This window comes from Myotis myotis, unplaced genomic scaffold (genome assembly GCF_014108235.1).
Source record: "Myotis myotis isolate mMyoMyo1 unplaced genomic scaffold, mMyoMyo1.p scaffold_m19_p_5, whole genome shotgun sequence".
NCBI lineage: Eukaryota > Metazoa > Chordata > Mammalia > Chiroptera > Vespertilionidae > Myotis > Myotis myotis.
Window position 1 is genome coordinate 102,367,289 of NW_023416357.1, and position 25,616 is coordinate 102,392,904.

Here is a 25,616-nt window from a genome sequence, read left to right on the forward strand (position 1 = left end):
GCTTCTATCTCTCTCTCCCTCTCTGAAATCAATAAAAATATATTTTTTAAAAAAGAATTTACTTCCAATAGGATGGATGTTAGTGGTGTATGGGGATTAGAAACAATAGGGTGTTGCCAGTGTTGCTCAGTGGTTGAGCATCAACCCATGAACCAAGAGGTCACTGGTTTGATTCCCAGTCAGGGCACATGCTGGGGTTGCAGGCTGGGTCCCCAGGGAGGGGTGTGCAGGAGGCAGCTGATCAATGATTCTCTCACCACTGATATTTTTATCCCTTGCCCTCTCTGAAATCAATAAAAATATATTAAAAAGAAAAAAGATGTTTCTGTCTATTCCTCTTTCCTCCTCTCTAAAAAAAAAAAAATCAATAAAAAATATAAAGAAACAATAGGGTGTTGAGGGATAACAATGCTGTTTACCCCTTAGAGGTCCTGAACGAAACACCAGCCTTGGATCTTTACAGGTAAAATGGGAGTGTTGCTGGGACTAATGCAAGGAAAAACGAGGCCCTGAGTCACTTTTTTAAAAAAAATATTTTTATTGACTTCAGAGAGGAACACTGGGGATTGAGCCCACAATCCGGGCATGTGCCCCAACCAGGAATTGAACCGTGACCTCCTAGTTCAGGGGTGGACAACCTTTTTGGGAGTGCATGCCAAAACCAGCAAAATCTCTGACTCAAAATTCTTCTGCGTGCCAACCCTAATTTTTTGAGAACATGTTACGCCTACTTGATATCTCTTAAGGTGTACGTATGTGAAGAACCTTGAAGAAATAATAAAATTCATTCGAGCCACAAAAACACAGTATATGATGATGAAAAATACATTTATTTTTTAATGTATACATGTACACTGATAGTCCGACAGAAAATTTCATGACTCCGTTTGATATTATCAGTGGGACTTTTGCTGCTGCATCACTGATGACAGAGATTTTACATCAGGTTTATATTTTGTGACCTTCAGAGATATGCACGAGCTACTACTTTCATCCGTCAGGCTACTCCTATTACGAGACTTAACAAAATTCATCACTGAGAACAAAAATTCACAAGCGTATGTGGATGAAACCAAAACACTGGTCGGATCTAGGAAGGCAGGGAGAGTTAAGGCAGAGGCATAGAAATTGCTCTTCCCCTCTCTCGTCAATCCATGCCTATGGTCTTTAAGATAACTTGTTATGTAAAATTATTTATTTATCTAAGATGCACCTACACTGAATTTATCTGAAAAATAAAAAAGTTGGTATTAAGAAAAAAATTGTAAATGGAAGATTATAAGAGAGGGTTTCACGTCCCAGCCAAAATTACTGGCGTGCCCTGTTTGGCATGCGTGCCAGAGGTTGCCCACCCCCGTCCTAGTTCATAGGTTGACACTCAACCACTGAGACATGGCGGCTGGGCAGAAGCCCTGAGTCTTATAATCTACTAGAGGCCCGGTACACGAAATTTGTGCCCAGGTAGGGTCCCTAGGCCTGGCTGGTGATCAGGGTGGATCAGGGATTTCCTGCTGCCGGCCAGGGCCTTCCTTTGTCCTGCACCACCCAATGGTGGTCAGTGCACATCATAGCGAGCAGTCAAACTCCTGAGGGAACACTTTGCATATTAGCCATATATATATATATGTATATATATATATATATATATATACACACACACACACACACACACACACACACACACACACATATACATACTAGAGGCCCAACGCATGAAATTCGTGCAAGGGGCTTGGCCCTCGCAGCCTTGGTTTGTCCAGAAGGTCATCAGGCTGTCTGGTCTAATTAGCATATTATGCTTTTATTATTATTAATAGATAGATTATGGGCTTCATGCCTTGAGGGCTTCATTACTTATGGGGTATTAATTTGGAAAGGGGTTTGAGCAATCTATTTGAATCTTAATAGATATGGATTCTGCCAATATCAATTGAAAATTTTACCCATAAAGAGGATGACCAAAAAAAAAAAAAAAAAGAAAAAAAAAGAGGATGGCAGCTAGTCCAATAGGGACAAATCATCAGGTACAGTATGGTCAGAAGTGGAACAAATAAAAGATGCTGAAGGGTCAATCAGTTCACCTGATTAACAATTTTGACAGCTACTGTCAAATTCTAGAATGATTTTCCCCTTTCAGGAGAAAGAAATTCTGGCAGGTCACTTCCCTAGGAAGTCTCAGCTTAATAAATGAATAGGGACCTGGCCAGGTATCTCAGTTGGTTGGAGCATCGTCCTGATGCACTAAGGTTGCGGTTTCAATCCTCGGAAAGGGCAGACGATCAACCAATGTACGCATAAATGGGTGGAACAATAAATGGATGTTTCTCTTGGGGGGAGGGGGGAATCCAAAGAAAACTGCTTTAAAACAAACAGAGGTACAAAGGATGCCCTGGCCAGTGTGGCTCAGTTGGTTGGGGTCATCCTGTGCACTGAAGGATTGTTAGTCTGACTCCTAGTCAGGACACATGCCAGGGGTGAGGGCTCAATCCCCAGTTTGTGTGCGTGTGCAGGAAACAGCTGATCAATGTTTCCCTCTTGCATAAACGTTTCTCTCTCTGTCTCTCAAAAAAGCAATTTTAAAAATGTATTTTTTAAAAAGTGTATCTCTTAAAGGGCATAAACAAAAGGAATAGATTCAGAAACCTATTAAGGTTTAAAATCCCACAATCAGAACTGTTTTATTACTCTGAAGCAGGGCTGCTTTACAGCAGTGGGTTGAGCTTAGGACAATGATTCATGGACAATCTGGAGAAAAGTTTCTTCAAACCAATTAAGAGGGAGGATTGGGAAGAACACGTAGTAGTTCTCAGAGCCACATCACTGGTGATTAGGAAGACTTTGGGAAGGCTGGAGGCACCTGATGCGCCAAAAATTGCAACAATCTCTTTTACAATGTCCCGGCTCTTTGCAGTAACAGAAGAATCTAGGAGGCTTTTGTTTTTGTAGAGGGGCCTTCATTTGCCGAAGCTGAAAATAAAAAATTCGTAGCAGTCTTGCTCTAGCTGGTGTGTCTCAGTTGGTTGGGCATTGTCCCTGCACCCAAAAGGTTGCAGATTTGATTCCTGGTCAGGGCACATGCCTGGGTTGCGGGCCAGTCTCATCCAGTGCTGAGACTGGTCCTCGGCGACTAGCAAACGAACTAGCTGATTATAAATTGGAAAACCCAGGCTGGTAGGTTTGAGTAATTGTCAAACTCTTCAACAGATGTTTGAGGGTCCTCAGTTGCTTGAGGAAATTCTCTAAGGCTCATAATTCAGCTTTAGTCCAAGGAACATACGAAGCTTGAGGTCTATTAGGATCCTCAGAGGGCTGAACTTGAAATTCAGAGAAGAAAGGCACCAGAGGCAGAGTTGCAGGCAAAGAAGCTGATAGTGGAAGGCCAGACGGCCTCAGAGAAGGATATGGAGAAGAAGAGCCTGAGGAAAGGAGTTGGGGTGGGGGGTGGGGGGGAAGGACAAGAAAATGCTGGACGCGAGGAAGCCACGTCCTCTCTCTTTGGAAGTTCAGTATCTTCAGTTAATTCTCAAACTTTATTGCACAATAAGGCAATTTCAGATTCTTGGTAACGTTTGAAGTTTGAAAATAGCATTTTATTTATCTTTGCCAGTATTAGCGCATGGATTGTCCAATTGTCTTAAAGAAAAGTTTGGGAGTCTAAAAGATTCCCCAAAATGGCCACTGATACTCTTTTTTTTTTTTTTTTTTTTAAATGAGTCTATTGATTTTTATTTTTTTAGAGAGGAATGATAGAAACATCGATGGGCTACCTCCTGCACGCCCCCTACTGGCGATGAGCCCGCATCCCGGGCATATTCCCTGACCGGGAATCCAACCTATGACCTCTTAGTGCATGGGTGATGCTCAACCACAGAACCACGACAGCTGGGCGCCACTGATACTCTTAATTACTTTTGTACTCTTGGTTAGACAAGCCCATTTAGTTAAATATGTACATAAAGAGTCACTGAGACTTTCAAACATAATAATTTCAGGCGGAGTGCCTTTAGGAAGGGCGTTCCGAAAATATTTAGGTAACTGTCACCCTATTTTCAGAGGCTTTTCTAAACAGCTCAAGCAACTTGCAGCCAATCTCACTTCAGAACAGCTTGATCACAGAGAGTCCTGGCCCAAGGCTTTTTTTTTTTTTTCTTAAAGCAAATTCTTTAGTGGAGACAGTCTGTTCTGGGAACACACAATCCAAGGCTGAATAACAAACAGAGCAGCCCCTAGCACTCTGATTCCCCCTAGGCCCTAGGGAGTCTGGCCAGAGTACCAAACTAGCTCACGAACAAACGAGACCTTTAAGCAAAACAAAAGACTCAAAACAGTTCCAGAATAAAGCTTGAAAAGCTCCAGAACAAGAAGCGGAAGTACAGTTCCGAGAGAAGACTTACCCTTTCTAGCTCCTGAATTGGAAAGGAGACAGTGAGCTCAAGACAGCTCTACGGGCGCCAGCACCTGCTTGCCCCTCAGGCCGAAGCAATCGGGGTCTCTTCTCTGGATCCCGAGAGCCCCCAAAATTCGTCGGTAAAAAAAAGTCGACTAGGCAGTTCATCATCAAAAAGGATTTATTCAGGAAAAAGGAAGGGCTGCAGCTCAAAACTTACAGACTTGGTGAGCCACGTGCATTTTCAACCGAAAAAGGATGGAGAAAGTGCTTTATAGAGGGCACGGGAAATTAAGGGGCGGGGCTGACACGACCATAGAGTTCTGTTGTAACGCTAGAGTTCTTCCGGTAGGCCTCCCCCGCTGTAGGGTGTGAGAGCGCCCCCTTCAGGCCTCTCAATTCTGTCTAGTTGAGGTCTCTATCACAAATTTTGACACTGGCAACCTTATTGAATGGAGCCCCTGGGTGAGCCCCTGGGGAGGGCGGCCGAAGAAAAGGGTCTGGGGAGAGATGAGCGGCGACCTCCGAGATGTTCGCTGGCGCCAGAGCAGTCGACGTCAGACGTGCTACTCCAACCGGCGCTTCTCTGGGGCGGAAATCGCTCCTGCATTTCCGCCGGGCTGGGCCGTTGTTGGGCGGGGCGCTGACGTCGCCCCGGAAGGGGCGGGCCCGCCAGGAGACTGGCGGCGCCGCGCCGGCCGGGAGGGGGCCGGAGCCCTTACCATGGCGGCGGGGGCAGACGCCGACAGTCGGCGCGCGGCCCTGGAGACGGCGACGGTGGCGCCCGAACGGGGCGGCGGGAGCTGCGTGCTGTGCTGCGGGGATCTGGAGGCCACGGCGCTGGGCCGCTGCGACCACCCGGTGTGCTACCGCTGCTCCACCAAGATGCGGGTGCTGTGCGAACAGCGATACTGTGCCGTGTGCCGCGAGGAGCTGCGCCAGGTGCGTCGCGGCCGCCGGACCGCGCGTTCGGGGCGCCGGGGCGGTCACGGGGGCGCGGCCGGCGGGGCGGCACCGGGCGGCGGGCAGACGGCATCCGGAAGGAGACTTTCCTTCCTGCTGTCCGCCCGCCGGCTTGATGGCGCCTGTTTCCAAAAGAGAGGCCTGGCGGGCCACCCGGGGCAGTGTCCTGGCCGTGCGGCCTGCTGTGGGGCGCCCGGGGCCGGACGCCGAAGGTGGCAGAGTTGGGTTGAAGAGGGAGTGGTCCCTTTGGGGGCAGAGCCTGGGGACTTGCCCGCCGCACCCCGGGAATTCTTGTCGGGCCATAGACATGAGTGTGGTCAGAGTACGAACTCCACCTGCTCGTCTGTTGGAGTTTATTCCTCAGGAGTCTCCATTCTGGTGGAGGAGACGGGCAGGTGGGCACCTCCAGAGGCAATCTGTTTTGGAAACACAGGGTCAAACGTGGCTTTTCCAGCCTGGCTGTGTTCCTGGCCCAGCCCAGCCCACCCCACCCCACGGTACCGAGACTGGCATTTTCCATCCATTGGGTGGAGTTGGCACTCAGACCTGCCCACCAGAGGGGAAGACAGAACCATTGAAGTCTCCTCAGGGTGCTTGGTGGGTGGAGATAAAAGGGGCATGAAGTTTTCCTTCTTGCCAGTGGGTCGGGGGGCTCATTCAGCTCTCCGGGGAGCGGGGGGAGTTTCTAGTCTGTCCTGACCGGGAAGCCCTGGAAGGGTCAGAGGGCGTCCGGGAGCTTCCCCCTCCCTCCCCGCAATGCCAGCTGCTGGCCGGGAGCACCTCGCTGTGGCGCCCATGGTTTGCTGCACTTTGAGATGTGTTTGCTTCCAGCGTTGTGAAATTTCCCAGGTTTGTTCATGGAAAGCTTGGGCTGGTGACATCTGCCAGGGAATCTGACTTTCTCTTCCTGGAGGTGAGGCAGGAACGACACTGTTGGGGGATAGGTTCCTTCTTTTTTCTTTTTTAAAGTAGTCATTTATGTTAAAGGAGCCACGTGGGTTCTGTAATTCGTGAGTCCTCTGTGGGCACCTACTTTGTCCCCTATCAGAAAAAGACACTTGGGGATGCTGTCAGTCTGTAACGGGGTGGACTGAGATGGACCTGGGCCTGGGAGAGATGTGGGGTACGGGCACAGTCGGGGAAACTATGGGCTTACTCAGAGGGCAACTCCCAGCTTTGCCAGAGCCTGCCTTGCCAGCCAGTCTTGCCCAGCATGATGAAACTCTTCAATGGCTAGGTCTCCCAGTACATCTGTAGCTTCCATCCAGGAAAGATGGTGCTGAGGAGACCATGGTCCTGGGCACTGCTGGTCTCATCAGAAGTGAGCTGATACTTAAGTTTGTCTGCTGTAGCCAACATCTGGTCTCTCACTCCTGTGGGATCCATACCCTCCCCAAGTGCTTTGTGGCAAGGGGGTGTTGACATGAGCAGTCAGCAGGGTCCAGCTGGGGTGTGGTTTGGCATCAGATGGCCCTGGGTGACCCTAGCCTTCGCAGGCCTGCCCCAAACTGTTCAGCAGCAGAAGGGTGTCCCGGGAAGTTTGGGGAGATGATGCTCCTCTCCATCCTGCTTCACTCCCACTGTTTTCGTATAATATTTCAAAAGTTGATTTTTAGAGAAAAAGTAAAGGAGAGGGGGAGAAAGAGAAACATGGATCGGTTGACTCCTGTACGCACCCTGACCAGGGATTGAACCGGTGACCCCTCAGTGCACCAGATGATGCTCAACCAACTGAGCCACACCGGCCAAGGCACTCCCACTCTTGAACTTGCAACTTTGCCCTAACCCTTCCTGTTCCCTTGTTGAGCTCTACAATGTCCTCTGAATTCCTGTGTCCCATACCAACTTGGGAATCCCACAGCAACTCCCAGCCCGGGAACCTGCCTCAGCTCTGCCCTCCCTTATGGGACTAACTCTTTGAAAAACAGCTGGGAGGAAAGTGTGCCAAGATGCCATGTGAAACAGGCCAGCTCTATTTGCTGGTGAATTCCTGCACCTTGACAGTGTTTCCCTGTGCCGGCCTATGGGAGACCATGGTCCTGGGCACTGCTGGTCTCATCATAGCCCTGCAGCTGCGGGTCAGTCTAGGAGCCAGATCAATCTAGGTTGCTGGCAGGTGCTCAGGGTGGAGGCTGAGTGCATACAGGCTGAAACTGATGTCAAGTCCCCTTGATGGCATCTTTCTCAAGGTAACTTCTTCCAAAGATGATTCTTGCATTGCTCTCCACCTTGCCCTGATCCCCAGTGATGTCAGAGAGACTTGATGGGACTGCTCTGCAAAGTGGGATGTGTCTGAGCTAGGAGGGGCCCTGTAGGCCACCTAATACAGCCCCACCCCCATTTCACAGGCAGGCAGGGGGTGGCTAAAGGCAGGTTGTGCTGACTCAGGTGTCATACTTTCCTGTTTTTGGTGCCTCCTCCTCACCACCTTGGTCCTGGACCTCCTCTAAGATTGTCATCATCTGGGCTCCTCTGGTGCCTGTACTCTCTAGGTGGGACAATCCCCAGGGATTTTCTCCTGTATTTTCTCCCTTGCTCAAGGCCATTGTCACTGCCCACCCCTCACCATCTGGCTCACTGTTGCTAGTGGTCACTACTGGCAGCACCTTTCCTCTCGTGACTCACTCTTACTAAGTGCTCACTGCATACTGGGAGTGGGAGCAGCAAGACCCCCCCCCCCAGTCTCATCCCTGTGGAGTGCTCCAGTGTGAGCTCTGTCACCCCCATCTCCCCCTTCCTCTCAGGGACTAGCCTGGCCATCCTGGGCCACCCAGGGGTGCACTTTCCTCCTTGGGTAATTACTGCTTTGCATACCCAGGGGCTTCCCAAGATGGCCCATCCTCAAGTGTCCAGACCTGGTCTGGCCTTTGTCCTTGGACCCATGACCCACTTCCATCAGGTGATCACCAGAGTGGGTAGGTCTTGGGCCACATTTGTTGGACCCCTGGTGAATTCCTGCCCATCCCTGGCCAGGCCACCATGCCCTTGTCCTTGTCCACCATTCAATCTTACCACTTGCTCAGCCTCTGCTGGGGACCAGGGGTATTAGCCATACCAGGCTGCACTGCCATACTCTCGTCTGCTGGGTGCAGGCCTTGGGGGTGGGGAAGAGTCCAGTCTCACAGTTTTTCTGGGAGGGGTAATTAGCATTTCCCCACTCCAAACCTGCCACCTTCATTCTCATAAAACCCCAGCCACGCCCACAGTCACTTTCCTTTCCCAAGCCTTTTCCTATGGTTCCATTCCCTTCCTGAGCCAACCTAGTGTCTCCCTTCTGGCCTGGCTCAAATGTGCCCAGCCTGGCCTGTCCCACCAGAGTACTCAGGAGGGACAGGCACCTACCCAAGCAGCCTGGTGATTGGTCTTGAAACCTGCACCTCGCCTCTGTCCATGGCAAGGGTGCCTGCAGCCCAAGGAGACACCACCCACAGTAGATGGCCGCTGAAGAGAGGATGCTGGAGCAGGGAGGTGGTGTCATGGGGCATCCAGCACTTGTTTTTCCTGGAGAAGGAGTCTTTCCTCTGCTAAGTCTGTTGTGCTTGAGTATTTCTTGGCAGCCTCAAGGATTCTCTTGCAGGCTGCTTGCCTGGCCACCTTGCAAGCAGATGCTGGGGCTCCTAAATCTGCAGCCTGTGTTGCCTCAGCCCGGCTACGGCACCTCATTTGGCGGATAGCTCCTCCAGCAGCATCCTGCCCGGCTCTCAGCCCTGGGCCTTCAGACACTGGGTCTGGGCTGGAAAGGTACCCTCAGGAGGACTCAGAAGGCAGGGCCGGGCATGGGCTTGCCATAGGAGGGCAGATCCCTGAGAAAACTCCAGCTCAAGGTCCAGGCCTGAGGATAAGCTGGGGAGAGATGTGGAGGGTAACCCTTTGGTGGTAGAGCCGCAACACCTCCCCCCCCCCCCCCCGCCCGAGTACATGGGAGCTCTGCTGAGACGAGGCTCCACTCTAGCTCAGTATGTGGCAGAGGGCAGTGCTTGGCCTTGCCACACATGAGGGCCAGGGGAAGAAAGCCTGTGGGGCCCTGCTCAACCCCACACTCCCCAGAATGGGTGTGGCCGGGCCATAACACCTCCTGTGAGCTCTTGTGGGGGCAGAGTAGGGGGAAGACTTGGGTGTCAGCCTCCTCCTCCCACCCCTACTCTCCAGCGTGTCCTCAGAGGTGGAGGCTGAGCTCCCGGGATCCTTACCCAAGGAACCAGTTTTAACTACCCTGCTGCTGGGGGACAGAGTGAGCACCTGCTCTCCCTAGCCAGTCCTGTACTTTCCCAGGTTCATGGCCATTCTGGCCCCAGACATCCTCCCTGGCTGAGCCTAAACATAAAGGGATGACTTTGCCATGACCTTTCTTAGTGTGACGATCCCTCCATCCCCAGTGTGTTGGTGAGGACTCAGAACTGAGGCCAGCAATCAGCTCCAGGCTGGGAGGACAGTGGTGGAGCAGGAAGGGGCATGGAGAGGAGACAGGCTGGTGTCCTGACCCAAGGGAGGGAAGTAGGGGCCAGAGAAAGGGGGGCTGGAGGATAAGGGAGGCCTGACACTAGGACAGGGGTCTGGTCCAGTGCAGGGGTCTGGAAGGGCAGAGCAGGCCCAGCAGGTTTTATCCAAGAGTGAGCATTGGGAGACCCCCGAGGAGCTGCTGAGCTGGTAGGTTTCCGCATCCAGCCCTGTGCCTACCAGCTTGTCCCTTTGGCTCCTACAGACAGCCTGGTTAACAAGTAGGAAACTGGGCAAGAATAGCCTGGGCCATGACTGAGTCCCACGGAGGAGCCCTTCTCTCCTGTGGCATCATGGAAACATCATGCGTGGACACAGGGTGGCCAGTCCCTGACACACAGTCACCTGACCCATCTGGCCTGGCAGCATTTATTTCCTTACCTGCTTTTGGACTCTGTCTCTTCCCATGAAAACTATCCTGTGCTCAACCGCTGTGTGATTAAATCCTGGTTTGCCTGGACGGTTGGTCCCTATCTGGGGGTCCACCCTCTGTCTGTCCAGGTGTAGGCTTGGTCATGAATGAGTGGGGAGCCAGTCGCCTCCTGGTGGCGAGGCTGGGCATTTCGTTTCTGTCCCAGCAACCCCAAGTTCATGAACTGCAGGTGAGGAGAGGGGCCTGCCTCTGGCTTCCCAGGGAAGTCTTGAGTGCTCTTTCTTTCTTCTCAGCCTGATTGCATCGTCCAGTGGCTGTCCACTGCCTTGCTCACGAGGCCCTCTCACTTTCGGTTCCAGGTGGTCTTCGGCAAGAAGCTTCCTGCCTTTGCCACTATCCGCATCGACCAGCTACAGCATGAGAAGAAGTATGACATCTACTTTGCTGATGGGAAAGTGTATGCCTTGTACAGGTGAGAAAGGAAACATCAATTTGGGCTCCTGGGGTCTGGCCAGCCTGCATCTGAGGGGCACTTTATGGCAGGCATGGGCACATCTCCGTCACCTCCTGTGCTCCCCAAAACCCTCAGTAGGGTGGGGACACTTGGTGCAGCATGGATGTCAAGGGCCAGGTGGCTGGGTTCCTGTCCTCCGTTTCCTCTCTTGTAACTGGAGACACAACACCCCTCCTTAGATGGGTACAGATGGGGGCAGGAGCTGAAATCAGGGAAAGTGCTCCTGGCATAGCACCCAGCGCCGGCTTTCTGGAGCCTTTCAAGGTGCACAAGAGCTCCTGCAAGTCAGGCTCTTGGCCCATGGCGGGAAAACCCCACAAAGGGATATGGTTGTCATGGGGTAGTCCTAGTCTTCCAGGTGAGGGGCAGCCCCTGGCTTGGCTAGAACCTGGGCTTCTGACCCCAGCCCCCTGTATGGGCTTATCTTGTTCCCCTGACACAGGGGTTATTCTCCTGGATCATAGATCTAATCCCATCTTGAGGCCTTGCTTGACATGGGCCCTGGCAGGGAGCAGTTTCTGACCCCATGCCCAGCACCATCTGGCTCAAAGGTCAGAGCCATGGAGGGCACGGGTGGGAGTGCCTGTTCTGGCTCCTGCTCCAGGGCATCTGCAGAGGCATGGAGCGAGGGGCCGTGAGGAGGTGGCAGTGCTTGCTCCAGGTGGCAGCACTGAGAGTTTGTGGGGGGCGGGGGCTCTTGGTGTCTCCTAGGCAGCTGCTGCAGCATGAGTGCCCAAGGTGCCCTGAGCTGCCACCTTTCGGCCTCTTCGGGGACCTGGAGCAGCACATGAGGAAGCAGCATGAACTCTTCTGCTGCAAGCTGTGCCTCAAACACCTCAAGGTGCGCCCCACCCTCACAGTCCCCATCTGGGGCTCTCAGGGACACAGGGAGGGCCCCAGGCAGAGGTAGATGGTGGCCAGGCTCTGTAGGGGGTGGTATGGCAGGGCTTAGCCAAACAGCTGTGAGAGGCTGGTTGCTATCTCTGACTCTGGACAGGCGGGACTCTGGAGTCCCCAGCATCCTTCCAGTTCTCTTGCCTCACAGAGCACTTCCTGTGTGAGCTCAGGCTGCACACAGCCCAGGCAGGGAAGGGCTCCCAATGACTATGTAGGCCCACCAGGCTCCTGGTAACTGGGGCAGAGCCGGCACCTCTCCATAGTTGGGCTGTGGGAAGAGCTGGGGGGCCTGGGAGCCTGCACCCTGTACCTAGCCCCATTCCTTGCAGATCTTTACATATGAGCGCAAGTGGTACTCGCGCAAGGACCTGGCGCGGCACCGCATGCAGGGAGACCCCGATGACACATCACACCGTGGGCACCCGCTCTGTAAGTTCTGCGATGAGCGCTACCTAGACAACGATGAGCTGCTAAAGCACCTGCGTCGAGACCACTACTTCTGCCACTTCTGTGACTCGGACGGAGCCCAAGACTACTACAGGTGGGAGCGGGACAGCATGGGGTGGTCCCTAGGACACCTGGAGCAAGCTGGGCAGAGGCCACTGGTTGGGTGGTGGGGCTGACAGGGCTCCTGCTGACACTCTGTCAGCGACTATGCTTATCTGCGTGAGCACTTCCGGGAGAAGCACTTCCTGTGTGAGGAGGGCCGCTGCAGTACCGAGCAGTTCACCCATGCGTTCCGCACTGAGATCGACCTCAAGGCCCACAAGACAGCCTGCCACAGCCGGAGCCGCGCTGAGGCCCGCCAGAACCGCCAGATCGACCTGCAGTTCAGCTACACGCCACGACACTCCCGCCGGAACGAAGGTGAGCAGGGCCTCCCCTCTGCCAAGCAGGGCTCCCAAGGCAGGGTTCGCATTTTCCTGCTCTGGAGGCTTCAGACCCAGTCCTGCTTCAGCCTTTCATGTGTCAGTGGGGACAAGGGATACCGGTTGAGCCTGCTTCTCTGAGCACGCTATGACTACAGGGAGCTTTTTCCTGGAGATTTCCCCCAGTATCTTGGGTCTGCTATTCTGGGGTCCCTGGGACGCTCCCCGGGTTGGAAGATTGTTGAGCACCTGCTGTGTGTGGGTCCTGTCCCGAGGCTGTGCAGCTGGCAGGCCCGGACCCTTCTACAAGCCCACTTCTTGCTCTGACGTGGTACCCAGGCCATAGAAGCCTGAGGCTGGTGTGGAACCCTTGAGGTGTCTGAGCTTGTCCCTTGAGCTCACATGCTGTGGGGGCAGGAAAGCCTCTGCTATACAAGCCAGAGCACTAGCATCAGCCTGGCCTGGGCCCGTGACAAGCTATGTGCTGGCCATAGGGACCGTCAGTGGCGAGGACTATGAGGAGGTGGACAGGTACAACCGCCAGGGCCGAGCAGGCCGAGCCAGTGGCCGTGGAGCCCAGCAGAGCCGCCGAGGAAGCTGGAGGTACAAGAGGTGGGAGGATTTGCATGCTGCTGACATTCTTCTGGCACTACTGCTGCGATGGCAGTGGCCCACAGCTGGGCTGGAACAGGCACGAGAGTCAGAGGACTCTGGCCTTCTGGCATCTGGTGTCCTGGACATGGTAATAGGATCTGCTCATTGTCTTCAGCGAGCAGATGTTTTCTCTTCTTCCCTCTAGTTCCAGCCAGACACTAGGACTGCAGGTTGGGTGGGTGTGAGGTGCCTGTGTCACTTGGAGGTTCACTGCAGCTGTGCTGTGAAACACCAGTGCCGCAGGCACATGCTCAGGCTGGGGGGCTGCCCTGGATGCCCTGCAGGATCCATCTGGGGACCCCAAATGCTATCCCAGAGCACTGAGCCCAGGTGCTGCCTGTAGCCACAGCCTAAGGCTGAGGGAAAAACTGCTGTTCCACAGCTCCCTCTTGTGGCAAGGGAGGGTGGACCTGCACCCACTCTGCTGGCCTTAGGCCTACATCCTGGCACACCTCCTGGTGACCAGGCTTCCTAAGGACAAGGCCCCCCCTCAGCCCCTTGCCCTGACATCGCTGTAGTCCAGGGCCTTGCCCCGTCTGAAGGCCTCCCCATCTCAGGGAAGAAGAGGACCGAGACGTGGCAGCTGCCATTCGGGCCTCGGTGGCCACGCAGCAGCAGCAGGAGACACACAAGAGTGAGGACCGCGACGAGGGCAGCAGGCTCAAGAAGGAGGAGGCAGGGATGTGGGGAGCTGAGGAGCCCCGAGGCCCCCGGCGCCTGCTACGGACTCAGGGTGAAGGCCCAGGTGAGCTGGCCCTGCCTGCAGGCAGCTCTGCCTGTGCCTGGGAGCCACCTGGGAAGCTCCTTGGTCACCCCAGAGGGCCTGCTCCTGCCCCCTCAATATTGGTCAGCCCTGACATAGAGTCCTTTTGTGTCTTGTAGGCCCCAAGGAAGCCTCAACAAATGGTCCCATAAGCCAAGAGGCCTTCCCAGCCAACACCTCAGCAGCAGGGGCTACACATCTGAGGTACACATGCACGTGAACTGGGGCAAAAGTGTGGATCTCATGGAGGGTGTGTACGAGGCAGTCCAGGGCCTGGCAGGCCGCTGACCCCTCTCTCCTCCCTGGGTTCAGCACCCTTCCGCCTTCCACTTCGAAGCTCAAGGATGAAGATTTCCCCAGTCTCTGCACCTCTACTTCTTCCTCCTGCTCCACGGCAACAGCCCCGGGCCCTGTGGGGCTGGCACTGGTGTACCCTGTTCCTACCAGGGGCAGGAGCACCTTCCAGGAGGACGACTTCCCTGCCCTGGTGTCCTCCACCTCCAAACCCAGCACAGCCCCCACCAGCCTCATCTCTGCCTGGAATAGCAGTGGCAGCAAGAAGGTGGTGCAACCCACCCCAGGGGTCCAGGCTGCTGGTGGGGGCAGTCAACCCCCCAGGAAGGCTGGGAAAGGGGGTAAGGGCAACAAAAAGGGTGGGCCGCCCCCCCCAGAGGAGGAGGAAGAGGAGGATAGCCGCACTGGCCTCACCACCCAGGAGCTGCGGAGTGTGCCCACCACGGTTGCCGTCTCCTCCCTGCTAGCGCTGGCCTCCACCCAGACCTTCACCAAAGTCGGCAAGAAGAAGAAGGTGGGCTCCGAGAAGCTGGGTGCCACATCACCCCTGTCACTGCCCCCTGAAAAAGATGGGCCCCCTGGGGCTGAGCAAGCCCCCCCTGCCCCTAAGGGCAGAGCTGAGGGGCCAGTCGCTGTCATCGTCAATGGACACACAGAGGGGCCAGCCCCCGCTTGGAGTGTCCCCAAGGAACCCCCGGGGCTCCCACGGCCCCTGGGGCCCCTCCCCTGCCCCACGCCCCAGGAGGACTTTCCAGCGCTTGGCGGTCCCTGCCTGCCTAGGATGCCCCCTCCCCCAGGTAGGTGCACCTGGCTCAGGCCTGCTTCTGAATGTCTGGGAAGGGGTTGGGGTAGTAGAGTCAGACTGGAGCCCCCTGCTGACTGCCCCTGCCCCCCCCTCCCCAAGCCCGAGGTTACATTGTACAGGTAGACACAGGCGGGGAGAGGTCAGCCTGTGCAGTGGTTTCCAGCTGTCTCGGAAGCACAGTGTCTCTCGGGATGCAGGTGCTTCATCTGTGATGAGCGTGACATTGGTCCGCCATTTAACCTCTGTGTCCCTTTTCTCCATGTAAAATTGAGCAATCCTGGCACCCTCTGAAGACGGGGGCAAATGAGTTAACTTAGGCCAGCATTTGCTACCAGGCAGCGCACCATGTGTGCTGGCTCTGGGCAGCATCAGGCTCTGAGCCTGCTCTTCAGGGGAGGTGTGGTCTGTGGATGGGAGCCTGACCTGGGTGAGCTGGGCAGCCTGTGGGATGCGAGGAACAAGGCCTGGCAGTTCCTGGCCACCGAGGGTCATTCCCTGGGTCTTGGCGTGCTACCCTGCAGGCTTCAGCACTGTGGTGCTCCTGAAGGGCACTCCACCCCCACCTCCGCCAGGTCTAGCGCCTCAAGTCAGCAAGCCACCCCCTGGCTTCTCCGGCCTGCCCAGCCCCAACCCAGCCTGTGTCCCCAGCACTACCACCACCACAAAAGCGTAAGTGTGGCAGGCTGCCTGACCTGCCCTTAGGAGCCAAGGGAGAGTGCCCTCACTTTCAGCCACCCCAAAGACTGAAGCCTCTATCTCCTGACCTCCAGACCCAGGCTGACACCAGCACCCCGAGCTTACCTTGTCCCCGAGAACTTCCGGGAGAGGAACCTGCAGCTCATCCAGTCCATCAAGGACTTTCTGCAGAGTGATGAAGCCCGCTTCAGCGAATTCAAAAGTCACTCAGGAGAATTTAGACAGGTCAGACTGGGGGAGGGAGGCGGCGGGGGTGGGAGTACAGCCTGCCACCTGGGGCCTGGGCCTGGGCCAGGGGTGACTGGGTCTGGCTCTCGGTGGCAGGGCGTGATCTCCGCAGCCCAGTATTATAAGAGCTGTCGGGACCTGCTTGGGGAGAACTTTCAGAAGATCTTCAATGAGCTGCTGGTGCTCCTGCCCGACACAGCCAAGCAGCAGGAGCTGTTGTCTGCACACACGGACTTTCGAGGCCAGGAGAGACTGCCTGGCACCAAGGCCAAGAAGAATAAGAAGAATGCATGGCAAGCCAGCACCCAGCAGGCAGACCTGGACTGCTGTGTGTGCCCCACCTGCCAGCAGGTACTTGCAAATGGTGACTTCCGCAGCCACCAGGCTCTGCACACTGCCCGGGATGACGACTTCCCCTCCCTGCAAGCTGTTGCCAGGACCCTCACATAGCTCCCGCTATGTGGGCAGGAGTGGCCACAACCATGAGCCTCCTTTGTCCCTGCTCTTCCTCCTGGGCTGACAGGCAGCCAGGTAAGGCCCTGTTGAGGCCACCTGCTCAGGCCCTTTGGTTGGCCGGCCCACCAGGGGTCACAAGGACAGCCCACTTCATATCCGCACAGTTAGGCAGGTTTCCTGCTGGGAACTGGGCAGATACCCCTGCCTCAGTGGTGGGCCAGTCTTGGTTTATATCTCATGATTTTGGAAGGTGCCAGGGAGAGAAAGGGCCAGGATGCCGGGACTTGTCCATGTTGTCAGAGGCAGTGGCCACAGTGGCCCAATCTGGGACCTCCTGAGCCTGAGGGCTGCAGCACTTTGGCCCCCAATCCTGAAGCTGTGGGTCCACTGGTGCAGGAGTAAAACATTGAGTGTGTTGTGTAAACAGTTGGCTGTTTCATGATTCAAGAGTGTTCAGGATTAAAAGCAGACACAAAATTGTGCTACTTGAAGTTAAATCTTTCTACGAGAAGCTAAATCTGGGATCTCAAATTGCTTCTGACCTTTTATAAAACAGTTTATCTTTAAATAAATTTATTTTGCAATAATGCACATAGCTGGCATTCTGAGCTTCTCTGCCTTCTGAGGTGACTCAGTAGTGAGGGGAACTCTGGGTCTACATGTGACAGCTCAGGTGGTCAGCCAGTCGAAGAAGGTCTGTGAGGAGAGCTGGGCAGCTGCGCTTTCCTTACAGGAAGCAGAAGCCAACCAAGAGGCCGCAGTTCTGGAGGCCGAGCACTGCCCAAACCTTCCAGGAATAGACACAGCCATGACATGCTTGACAACTGCACTTTGCACCCAGTAAACCTGTACTTCCAGAACGTGAGAGGCATACAGACACTGGGTTTACATGCAAAGATGGGTGGGGAAAAAAAACACAGGGTGAAAGAGCTATTAAAGGTGAACTACAAGAACAATTTAGAAATGGGGGAGGGGCACAACTGAAATACTGTGAGAAAGTAATTTGTGATATTTTGGATGGGGACCAGACGTACTGAAATCTCCCTTTTCTGTCCCAAACACATATAGAAAGGGAAAAGTTATAAACACATTCCAATAAGGCAAAGGAAATGTCTTTAAGTGAGAAAAAATGGAGATGCCTTTCTAAAAGCAGAAGGGGGCACCAACAGTATGAAGGCTCAAGTCAGTGGCCTGCAGAGGAGCCAGGCCAGAGCCCCATGGCTGCATTACCACTGCGGCCTGAAGCTGAGGACTTGGATGGTACTGCTTGTCCACCCAGGGCTGGGACTGGAGCAGTGTTTCTAGGTGAGGGCCATGTATCAGAGGCCACCACTTCCCACCACACACAAGCGTCTCCTAGTGTCCTCGTTGCAGACCTGAGTACAACCAACCCCACAGAAGAGCAATGTGGAAACTGGATATCATGTTAACAATATTGAAGCCGAAACCGGTTTGGCTCAGTGGATAGAGCGTCGGCCTGCGGACTTAAAGGTCCCAGGTTCGATTCCGGTCAAGGGCATGTACCTGGGTTGCGGGCATATCTCCAGTAGGAGATGTGCAGGAGGCGGCTGATCGATGTTTCTCTCTCATTGATGTTTCTAACTCTCTATCCCTCTCCCTTCCTCTCTGTAAAAAATCAATAAAATATAAAAAAAGAAAAAAGAAAAACTATTCTTTAAAAAAAAAACACAAAACAATATTGAAAATACCTATTCTTTTTTAAAAATATATTTTTATTAATTTCAGAGAGGAAGAGAGATGAGAGAGAGATAGATAGAAACATCAACGATGAGAGATAATCATTGACTGGCTGCCTCCTGCATGCCCCCTACTGGGGATGGAGCCTGCAATCTGGGCATGTGCCCTTGACTGGAATTGAACCCAGAACCCTTCAGTCTGCAGGCCAATGCTCTATCCACTGAGCCAAACCAGCTAGGGCAAAAATACCTATTCTTAAGCAAAACATATAAGAATACTAAGTGACACTTTAATTCTGGCTATGCGAAAAGCACTGCTTTGGGCTCTTTACAAGTATTAACATGTATTTACACATGTTATCACCCCACCCTATATGATGGGAACTATTATCCTTTCACAGAGGAGAACCCCAGGCACAGACAAATTAAGAGACTCGCCTAAGAAGACCAAGCTTGAATGTGGCAAAGCCAGCATTCCAGCTCCAGATGGATCTTAACTGCTTCACTTAACCAGGAGGTTACTAACTAATTAAAAATCTTAGTCCCCCCGCCCTTGACAGTCCCCTGGCCTCCCCTACCCCCCAGTGTAAAAAAATTTACTAAAATAACACATAACCTACAAAGGAATGCAAATTGTACTATTATCACTGCTCTCAGCAGCATAAGATCCAAAAAAATACTAGAGAAATACTTTTAAAGTTCTAAGGAAAATGACATTTTTATACCCAGTAAAACTATCTTTCAAGAACTTCAGCCCTAGCTCGTTTGGCTCAGTGGATAGTGCGTCGGCCTGTGGACTGAAGGGTCCTGGGTTCGATTCCGGTCAAGGGCACATGCCTGGGTTGCGGGTTCAATCCCCAGTAAGGGGGTGTGCAGAAGGCAATCGGTCAATGATTCTCTCTCATCATTAATGTTCTATCTCTCCCTCTCCCTCTCTGAAATCAATAAAAAAATATATTTAAAAAAAAGAACTTGGGGCCTGGCCAGTGTGGCCCAATGGTCGAGCATTGACCCATGCACCAAGAGGTCCCCAGTTTGATTCCAGGTCAGGACACATGCCTGGGTTTTGGGCTTGGTCCTCAGTAGGGGGTGTGCAGGAGGCAGCCAATAGATGTTTTTCTCATCCATGTTTCTATCTCTATCACTCTCCCTCTTTCTCTAAAAACAATCCTATATAATAAAAGGGTAATACGCAAATAGACCAAACAGCGAAATGACTGGTCACTATGATGCACACTGACCACCAGGGGGCCGACGCTCAACACAGGAGCTGCCTCCGGCCTGCAGACCCCAATTGCCTAATCAGGGCCTACCAACCAACCATTGGTTCCTTCCCCCCAACCCCGCCCAGCAGGCTCTGATTGCCCGATGGTGAATGGGGAGTCAGGGGTGGGTGGTAGTGGCAGGCGGGGCCAGCTGCCAGCAGCCAGGAAAGATGGCCCTGATCTCAGGCCAGGCCTAGGGACCGTACCCATGCACGAATTTCATGTGCCAGGCCTCTAGTAAAAACATCAAACAAAACATAGAAATAATATAAAGACTCAAAGTTGACATCCATCCATTGATGAAAGATATTCTAAAGATATACTCCCACAAGAAATATTTAGTACTCCTGCTAGTATCATCATCCTATATAATAAAAGCCTAATATGCTAAGTGTCCGACTGTTAGACCAGTTGCTATGATGCTCACTGACCACCAGGGGGCAGATGCTCAACACAGGAGCTGCCCCCTGGTGGTCAGTGCGCTCCCACAGGGGGAGCACCGCTCTGCCAGAAGCCAGGTTCATGGCTGGCAAGCACAGCAGCAGTGGTGGAAGACTCTCCAGCCTCCATGCTAAAGATGTCCCACAGTGGAAGCGGGCCTAAACCATCAGTCAGACATCCCCCGAGTGCTCCCGGACTGTGAGAGGGTGCAGGCCGGGCTAAGGGGCCCCCCTCCCGAGGGCACAAATTTTGTGCACTGGGCCTCTAGTAAAAGAAATAAGAGAGATGGGGATCCCCCCAGCATTTCAGAGAGCCTGCTCTGAAATCCAGTTCTAGACCAGTGTGATGTGTGGTGAACGGCTGATGGACCTGGAACCCCCAGAATATGCAGGTCAGCCTGGCCTCCACCTCCCTGCTCCTTCCTAGATTCTGGGCCCTGGTGCCCTTCAGAGCCCAGCCTTTGCTACCAGGAGGGGCAGGGATAGGATTAAGTCCAAGAGTGTCTATGGCACAGTAAACTCATTTATTTTTTATTGTAAAGAAGTTGCAGTTGGAACATGGGACACTGAAAATACACAATCACGGATTGTTCTTTCAGAGGAGGGAGGGAGAGATCCATATATACAAAAAATTGTAAACATGTTCACTTAAATATCCACACATAATTGATCTATGCTACAATGTACAGGGTTGTCATTCAACTGCAACTCCAGAGGCATCTGTCTGTAAGAATGAAATGTGGCAACCACATCTGGTTTAATCTGAAAAGCCAGCTTCGAGCAATGCATGAGTAGTCAGCTATGCAGAGGGTCCTCAACCTTAAACTGGGCCTTAAAATGGGGTGCAGGGTAGGGAGTTGAAGGACTGGTTCAGGAAGCCAAGGTAAAGGGGTTTGCATGGAATGGCTGTCTCCAGGGCACCATGGAGCCTCTGTCCTCGAAAGAGGCTTGTCTTGCCAGGCACGCAGGTGTCCCTAGCTGCCCTTACTGAAGGGCTGGGAGAGGGTTGGTGCCCGGCCTATAGCCATCTTGTGCCTTCCCTGGCCAGAATCACCCACACCCAGGAAGAGGCCTGGGCCAACGCATGGAGGAGCTGGGTTGAGCAGCAGGAACCACAGAAAGGGGCTGCCTGTGGGAAACTATCAGTTGAAACTTGAAAACTTGACCACAATCACAAATGGAGAGGGCCAGGCTACTCTAGCGAGCAGGTGACAGGAAATGGAAGGAGGCTCCAGACAGAGCACACGGCCCCACAGGGTGAACCAACAGGACAGGAACAAGGACTGTCACTACCCACGGGACATGGGACGGGGAGCAGTGGCCATGCTCCCTGGGTCATGGCATGGGGGTGGGGGCAGTATTCCTGCCCCCAGTCTGGGACAGACTCTGCACCTGGCAATGGAGGGCAGCTGGATCCCTGATGCCAGAGTGGACAGGTGAGCCCCGGGCTGGCTGCCTCATGAGGGGAAGGGCCCCCTGCCCAGGCTGATCCACTGGAGGCTGGAGATTAAAGGTACTGGAGGAACTCGGGGGTACAGCCCAGGCACCCTGGGGGCTACCCTCTCTTGGCCCCAGACGGCCCACAGTGGCCACCCCTCCATCCCTGGAGTTGGGCCAGGAGGACCTGAGGGAGGTCCCAGGAGGCCTTGGGCCTGGCATCGGTGGGGCAGCCTTCCAGCCCTGGTCTGGGCTTGCCAGCCACTAGTAGGCGGGCACCTGGTACCCTTTGGGGCTGGTGTCCAGGGTCTCGGTGAAGGGCGGGCTCTGGTAGGTCTCGGTGCCCTCCACACCGCTGCCCACTGGGTAGCCAGGGTAGTCCTGGCCCGCCCCGGTGCCCAGCTGTTCGGTGGCAAAGATCGACATGTCGGTGCCCAGGCGGAACCGGTGCAGGGCCTTCAGGGTGAGCGCCACCTGAAGAGGAGCCCGAAGTCAGCTAGAGCGGACACCGGCCTGGCCCCGGCCTGGCCGGCCCGGCCCTCACCGCCCGCAGGACGCACTCACCCAACTGAGGATGGAGAAGAAGCTGAAGGCGATGGCGGCCCGCGCTGCGTCTCCCGCCTGCGTGGTGGCCGGCCCGGGCGCCGTGCGCTGCCACTGGTTGGTGAGGAAGCAGAAGCCCACGAACCACAAGAAGGACCAGACCCCTGCGGGCGGGCGGCGGTAGGGTTAGGGGAGCGACCCCGGGGGACTCCATCTGACCACTCTGGGAGCGGGCGGGCGTCAGGGCGCACGGAAGCCCCGCTAACCCGCTCCTTTCCCATCCGCCCCCGCCCCGCACTCCCCGCACCGCACCGCCCGGCACGCCCTCGGAGGCCCTGCTCCCGAAGCCCGCGCCGCCCCGCCCCTCCCCGCCCCGCCCCGCACGCCCTCGGAGGCCCCGCCCCCGAAGCCCGCGCGAGCCGCCTCCGGCGCGGCCCCGCCCACCTGAGAAGCCCAGGTCCAGCAGCACCGCGCGGCGCCGGTCGCGGACGCTGCTGATCTGCTGGAAGCGCAGGTCGAGCAGCAGGAAGGCGGCGCAGGCGAGGAAGGCGCCGAGGCCGAGCGTGACGCCGAAGCGACAGGCGCCTGCGTTCCCGTTGAAGACGCAGCGCAGCTCCGGGCCGTCGTCGGAGTTCACGTAGCCCTCGTTGACGATGGGCCCGAAGACGGCGATGGCGAACACCTGCGGGCGCGGGGGGTGCTCAGGCCCTGGGGTGGCCCACCCGCGCGGCCACGCCCTGGGCCTGTCCCTGCGCTCCCTGGCGGCACCCGGTGCGTCCCTGGGTGAGGGTCTGCAGCACCCTTCCCTTCAGACCTCCCTCAGGCATTTAGTCATCGTGGACCACGTGGACCGTGTAGAGAGCATCCCTATGCCCAGACACGGTGCCTAAAACTGCTGCTTCATGTGTGTTCGCTCATAGAATCCTCCCAGAAAACCACGAAGGTGCCCTTCGTTGTTCTCACTCCCTTTACGGACGAGGAAATTGGGGCTCCAACAGGTGAAGTGATTTGTCTGAGGTCGCATTGCTGGTAAGAGCAGGGGCTGACATTCCAGCTGGGTCTTGTGCACCGCGTGGGGGCCACACCAGAGGTGGAAGCAGGAGCCTCCGGAGTGTGAGTCCAGGCTCCAGCCGGTGGTGCTGGGGGAGGCAGGTGTGGAGCCAGGAGAGAGGGGCCAGGGTGCAGGGTGCAGGGGGCACAGCAGAGGGACACTCCAAAGAACGGAACTGCCCGCACTCGGCATGTAGAAGCCGTGTGGCCCTGTCTATTAGCATATCATACGTGATGGACAGGCCCAGCTAATGGGGTGTTGGGGACGGAGAAAGAATGTCCATCCAGCATTCTACACTTGGTGGGCACTCAAGTGATTATGACCCCAACTGACTATAAGTGTTTGGGCGCAAAAGGCGTGAGGACTGACCTCTGGGGTTCAGTTCAACGTCAGCGCTCTGTCCCCACGAGGGCTGGAAGGCAGGTAGGAGGTGGAACACAGTCATTTCGTTTTATTTTATTTTTAAATTCTAGACCAGGATCCTTTTAAGCCAGATGCTGCTCTTTTAGCTCTGGGCAAGCCTGTTTCTAAAAAAAGATCTCCAGTTTCAACTTCATTTCTCTCCTTTCCCACCCTAGTTCCTGGAGATAGAGTCAAGAGGGAAACGGAGGGGCAGGATTTGGACTCACCCCCAGAGTGGTACACAAGTGGAACCAGAGCTGGGACCTGAAGGTAGGGTTCCTGTAGCCTGGTCTGGCGGGAGTCACTCCCCCTGCCCTACACTGGGCACCACCCTACTCAAGACCATCGAGTAGGTGTAGCTACCAGCCGTTACTGGCTGGACAAAACCCAGAACTCGGCACCTCACCTCCCATCTCTCCTACCTGGAGAAGTATTAAGGAGGAGCAGGCCATCAAGCCTAGGGACGCCCCAATAAGCTAGACTGCCCCTAAAATCTGCCCCTCCCACACCACCACCAGTCAACCATCCCAAAGTAGAGCCCCATCTGGCTGCCCCACCCAGAGGATCCCTGATCAACCCCTCCCCACCCCCTCACAGTTGCAACTGGGGGGCCTGGGAAGGGCCGGCTCCCTTTAAGAAGCCTGGAGGGTGTGTGTGCAGGAGAAGGGGGGAAGGGGGCTGTGCCAGATTCAGCTCCCGGAGCCCCTCCGTGAATCCCGTCCCCACCCCTGTGCCTGCTTCTAGGTCATGAGAACAGGAAAAACGGAGCGAGGGCTTAAGAAGGGGACCGTTCGACCTAAGGAGGAATTGGGGGTGGGGGACAGCGGGAAGTGACCTCTCAAGGTCCCAGGCTGTCGCCGGCAGCCCCTCCCCCGCTCCAGGTGGGCGCGCCCAGCACGGTGATGTCACCCCAACCTGCGGCCCGCGAGGGAGGGGACAGCGAGGAAGAGGGTGAGGGCGAGGGACGGGGTGGGATCAGGTACCGGGACAGTGGCCACTCACCCAGGACACGACCCGCAGCAGGGTCTGGGGCCGCTTCGCGAAGCTCACGGGGTCTACGGCGGCCCCCGCAAGGCCCGCGCCAAACGAAGCTCCTTCCATGGCTGGCCCCAGCGGGCCGCGCACCCCTGGCGCCCTCTGTCAGTCTGTCCGGCGGCCGGCCCTGCCCAAGATAGCCCGGGGCTGCTGCGAACGCTGCTGGAGCTGCCGCTGCCTCCGCTGCCTCCCGGGAGCGCGCACTGGCCGCGGCGGGGACGCGCGGGGCGGGGCGAGCCCGCACCCCCTCACTGGTCCACGCACCAGGCTGGAGCCCTCTGGTCCCTCCCGTCCGCTCCCCTTCCACCCCCAGCCCTCAGCTGCATGACCCGGGTCCAAGATGGACTCACCAGATCACGATCAGGGGGCAGGGCTAAGGAGCTGGGCCCTCACCGCCCCTCACAAGGAGTCAGCAGTGCAGGCGGGCACCGGGCTCCGCCTTTGCTGTATCCGGGCAGATGGACAGAGGGCACCTGACCCCGTGCCTCTCCTCTGAGCAGGGCCCTTTCATGAATGTGTAACTGAGGCCAGATGGCCCTAGAGCAGCGGTTCTCAAACCTGTGGGTCGCAACCCCTTTGGCGGTCCAACGACCCTTTCACAGGGGTCGCCTAAGACCATCCTGCATATCAGATATTTACGTGACGATTCATAACAGTGGCAACATTACAGTTATGAAGTAGCAACGAAAATAATTTTATGGTTGGGTCACAACATGGGGAACTGTATTTAAAGGGCCAGAAGGTTGAGAGCCACTGTGTCTAGTCCAGGGGTGGGCAAACTTTTTGACTCGAGGGCCACAGTGGATTCTTAAACTGGACCGGAGGGCCGGAACAAAAGCATGGATGGAGTGTTTGTGTGAACTAATATAAATTCAAAGTAAACATCATTACATAAAAGGGTACGGTCTTTTTTTTTTTTTAGTTTTATTCATTTCAAACGGGCCGGATTCGGCCCGCGGGCAGTAGTTTGCCCACGGCTGCTCTAGTGTCTCCCCCTCAGGAAATAGGACCAGGGCTCCCTGGCCTTGGACCCCTGCAAACCAAAGATCGGTCACTGGGGCCTTTCCCCCCATGAGTCGCCCCCCTCCCCACACACACACTTCACCCTAGCTTCTCCTTCAGAGGGTCCTAGCCACCTGACATGGAGAGAGGATGGTCTCTGCTTCCAGGGGCACTTGTCCAGGTGGGCAAAGCCCACAGGCCAGTATAAGTGGGAGTTGGGGCCCTGACAGGTTTGGCTCAGTGGATAGAGCGTCAGCCTGTGGACTGCAGGGTCCTAGGTTCAGGTTCAATTCGGGTCAAGGGAATGTACCTTGGTTGTGGGCACATCCCCAGTAGGGGGTGTGCAGG

General features: G+C 55.2%; 2 protein-coding genes across 4 annotated transcripts; one reads left to right on the forward strand and one right to left on the reverse strand.

Annotated features, from left to right (window-relative positions):
• Positions 1–4,902: 4,902 nt before the first annotated feature.
• Positions 4,903–16,987, forward strand: ZNF598 (zinc finger protein 598, E3 ubiquitin ligase). Of its 3 annotated transcripts, none has more exons than XM_036308929.1 (12): positions 4,903–5,329; positions 10,580–10,692; positions 11,446–11,575; positions 11,961–12,172; positions 12,281–12,498; positions 12,995–13,103; positions 13,712–13,899; positions 14,037–14,121; positions 14,230–15,008; positions 15,538–15,685; positions 15,787–15,937; positions 16,037–16,987. In XM_036308929.1, the coding sequence occupies exons 1-12, from the start codon at positions 5,111–5,113 to the stop codon at positions 16,388–16,390; spliced, it is 2,706 nt and encodes a 901-aa protein (XP_036164822.1). In that variant the 5' UTR covers positions 4,903–5,110; the 3' UTR covers positions 16,391–16,987. The 3 variants fall into 3 exon arrangements, with proteins under 3 accessions (XP_036164822.1, XP_036164823.1, XP_036164821.1); XM_036308930.1 differs by having other exon boundaries at positions 4,905–5,329; positions 12,995–13,112; positions 15,589–15,685; XM_036308928.1 differs by having other exon boundaries at positions 4,906–5,329; positions 12,995–13,112.
• A 4,377-nt stretch (positions 16,988–21,364) lies between these two features.
• Positions 21,365–24,469, reverse strand: SYNGR3 (synaptogyrin 3). Its single transcript, XM_036310401.1, has 4 exons — positions 24,234–24,469; positions 22,223–22,460; positions 21,800–21,942; positions 21,365–21,709 (listed from the first exon to the last, which is right to left on the reverse strand). The coding sequence occupies exons 1-4, from the start codon at positions 24,330–24,332 to the stop codon at positions 21,500–21,502; spliced, it is 690 nt and encodes a 229-aa protein (XP_036166294.1). The 5' UTR covers positions 24,333–24,469; the 3' UTR covers positions 21,365–21,499.
• Between the last annotated feature and the right edge of the window lie 1,147 nt (positions 24,470–25,616).

Excerpts from the sequence above, each read along its gene's own strand:
- ZNF598 (XM_036308928.1), top strand. The coding sequence starts at position 5,111 with ATGGCGGCGGGGGCAGACGCCGACAGTCGGCGCGCGGCCCTGGAGACG. Across the intron at positions 13,900-14,036 it reads GACTCAGGGTGAAGGCCCAG|GCCCCAAGGAAGCCTCAACA; the intron begins GTGAGCTGGCCC and ends TGTGTCTTGTAG. Across the intron at positions 15,009-15,537 it reads TAGGATGCCCCCTCCCCCAG|GCTTCAGCACTGTGGTGCTC; the intron begins GTAGGTGCACCT and ends GCTACCCTGCAG.
- SYNGR3 (XM_036310401.1), bottom strand. The coding sequence starts at position 24,332 with ATGGAAGGAGCTTCGTTTGGCGCGGGCCTTGCGGGGGCCGCCGTAGAC. Across the intron at positions 21,943-22,222 it reads GCTGGACCTGGGCTTCTCAG|GGGTCTGGTCCTTCTTGTGG; the intron begins GTGGGCGGGGCC and ends GCCCGCCCGCAG. Across the intron at positions 21,710-21,799 it reads TCTTCTCCATCCTCAGTTGG|GTGGCGCTCACCCTGAAGGC; the intron begins GTGAGTGCGTCC and ends GCTCCTCTTCAG.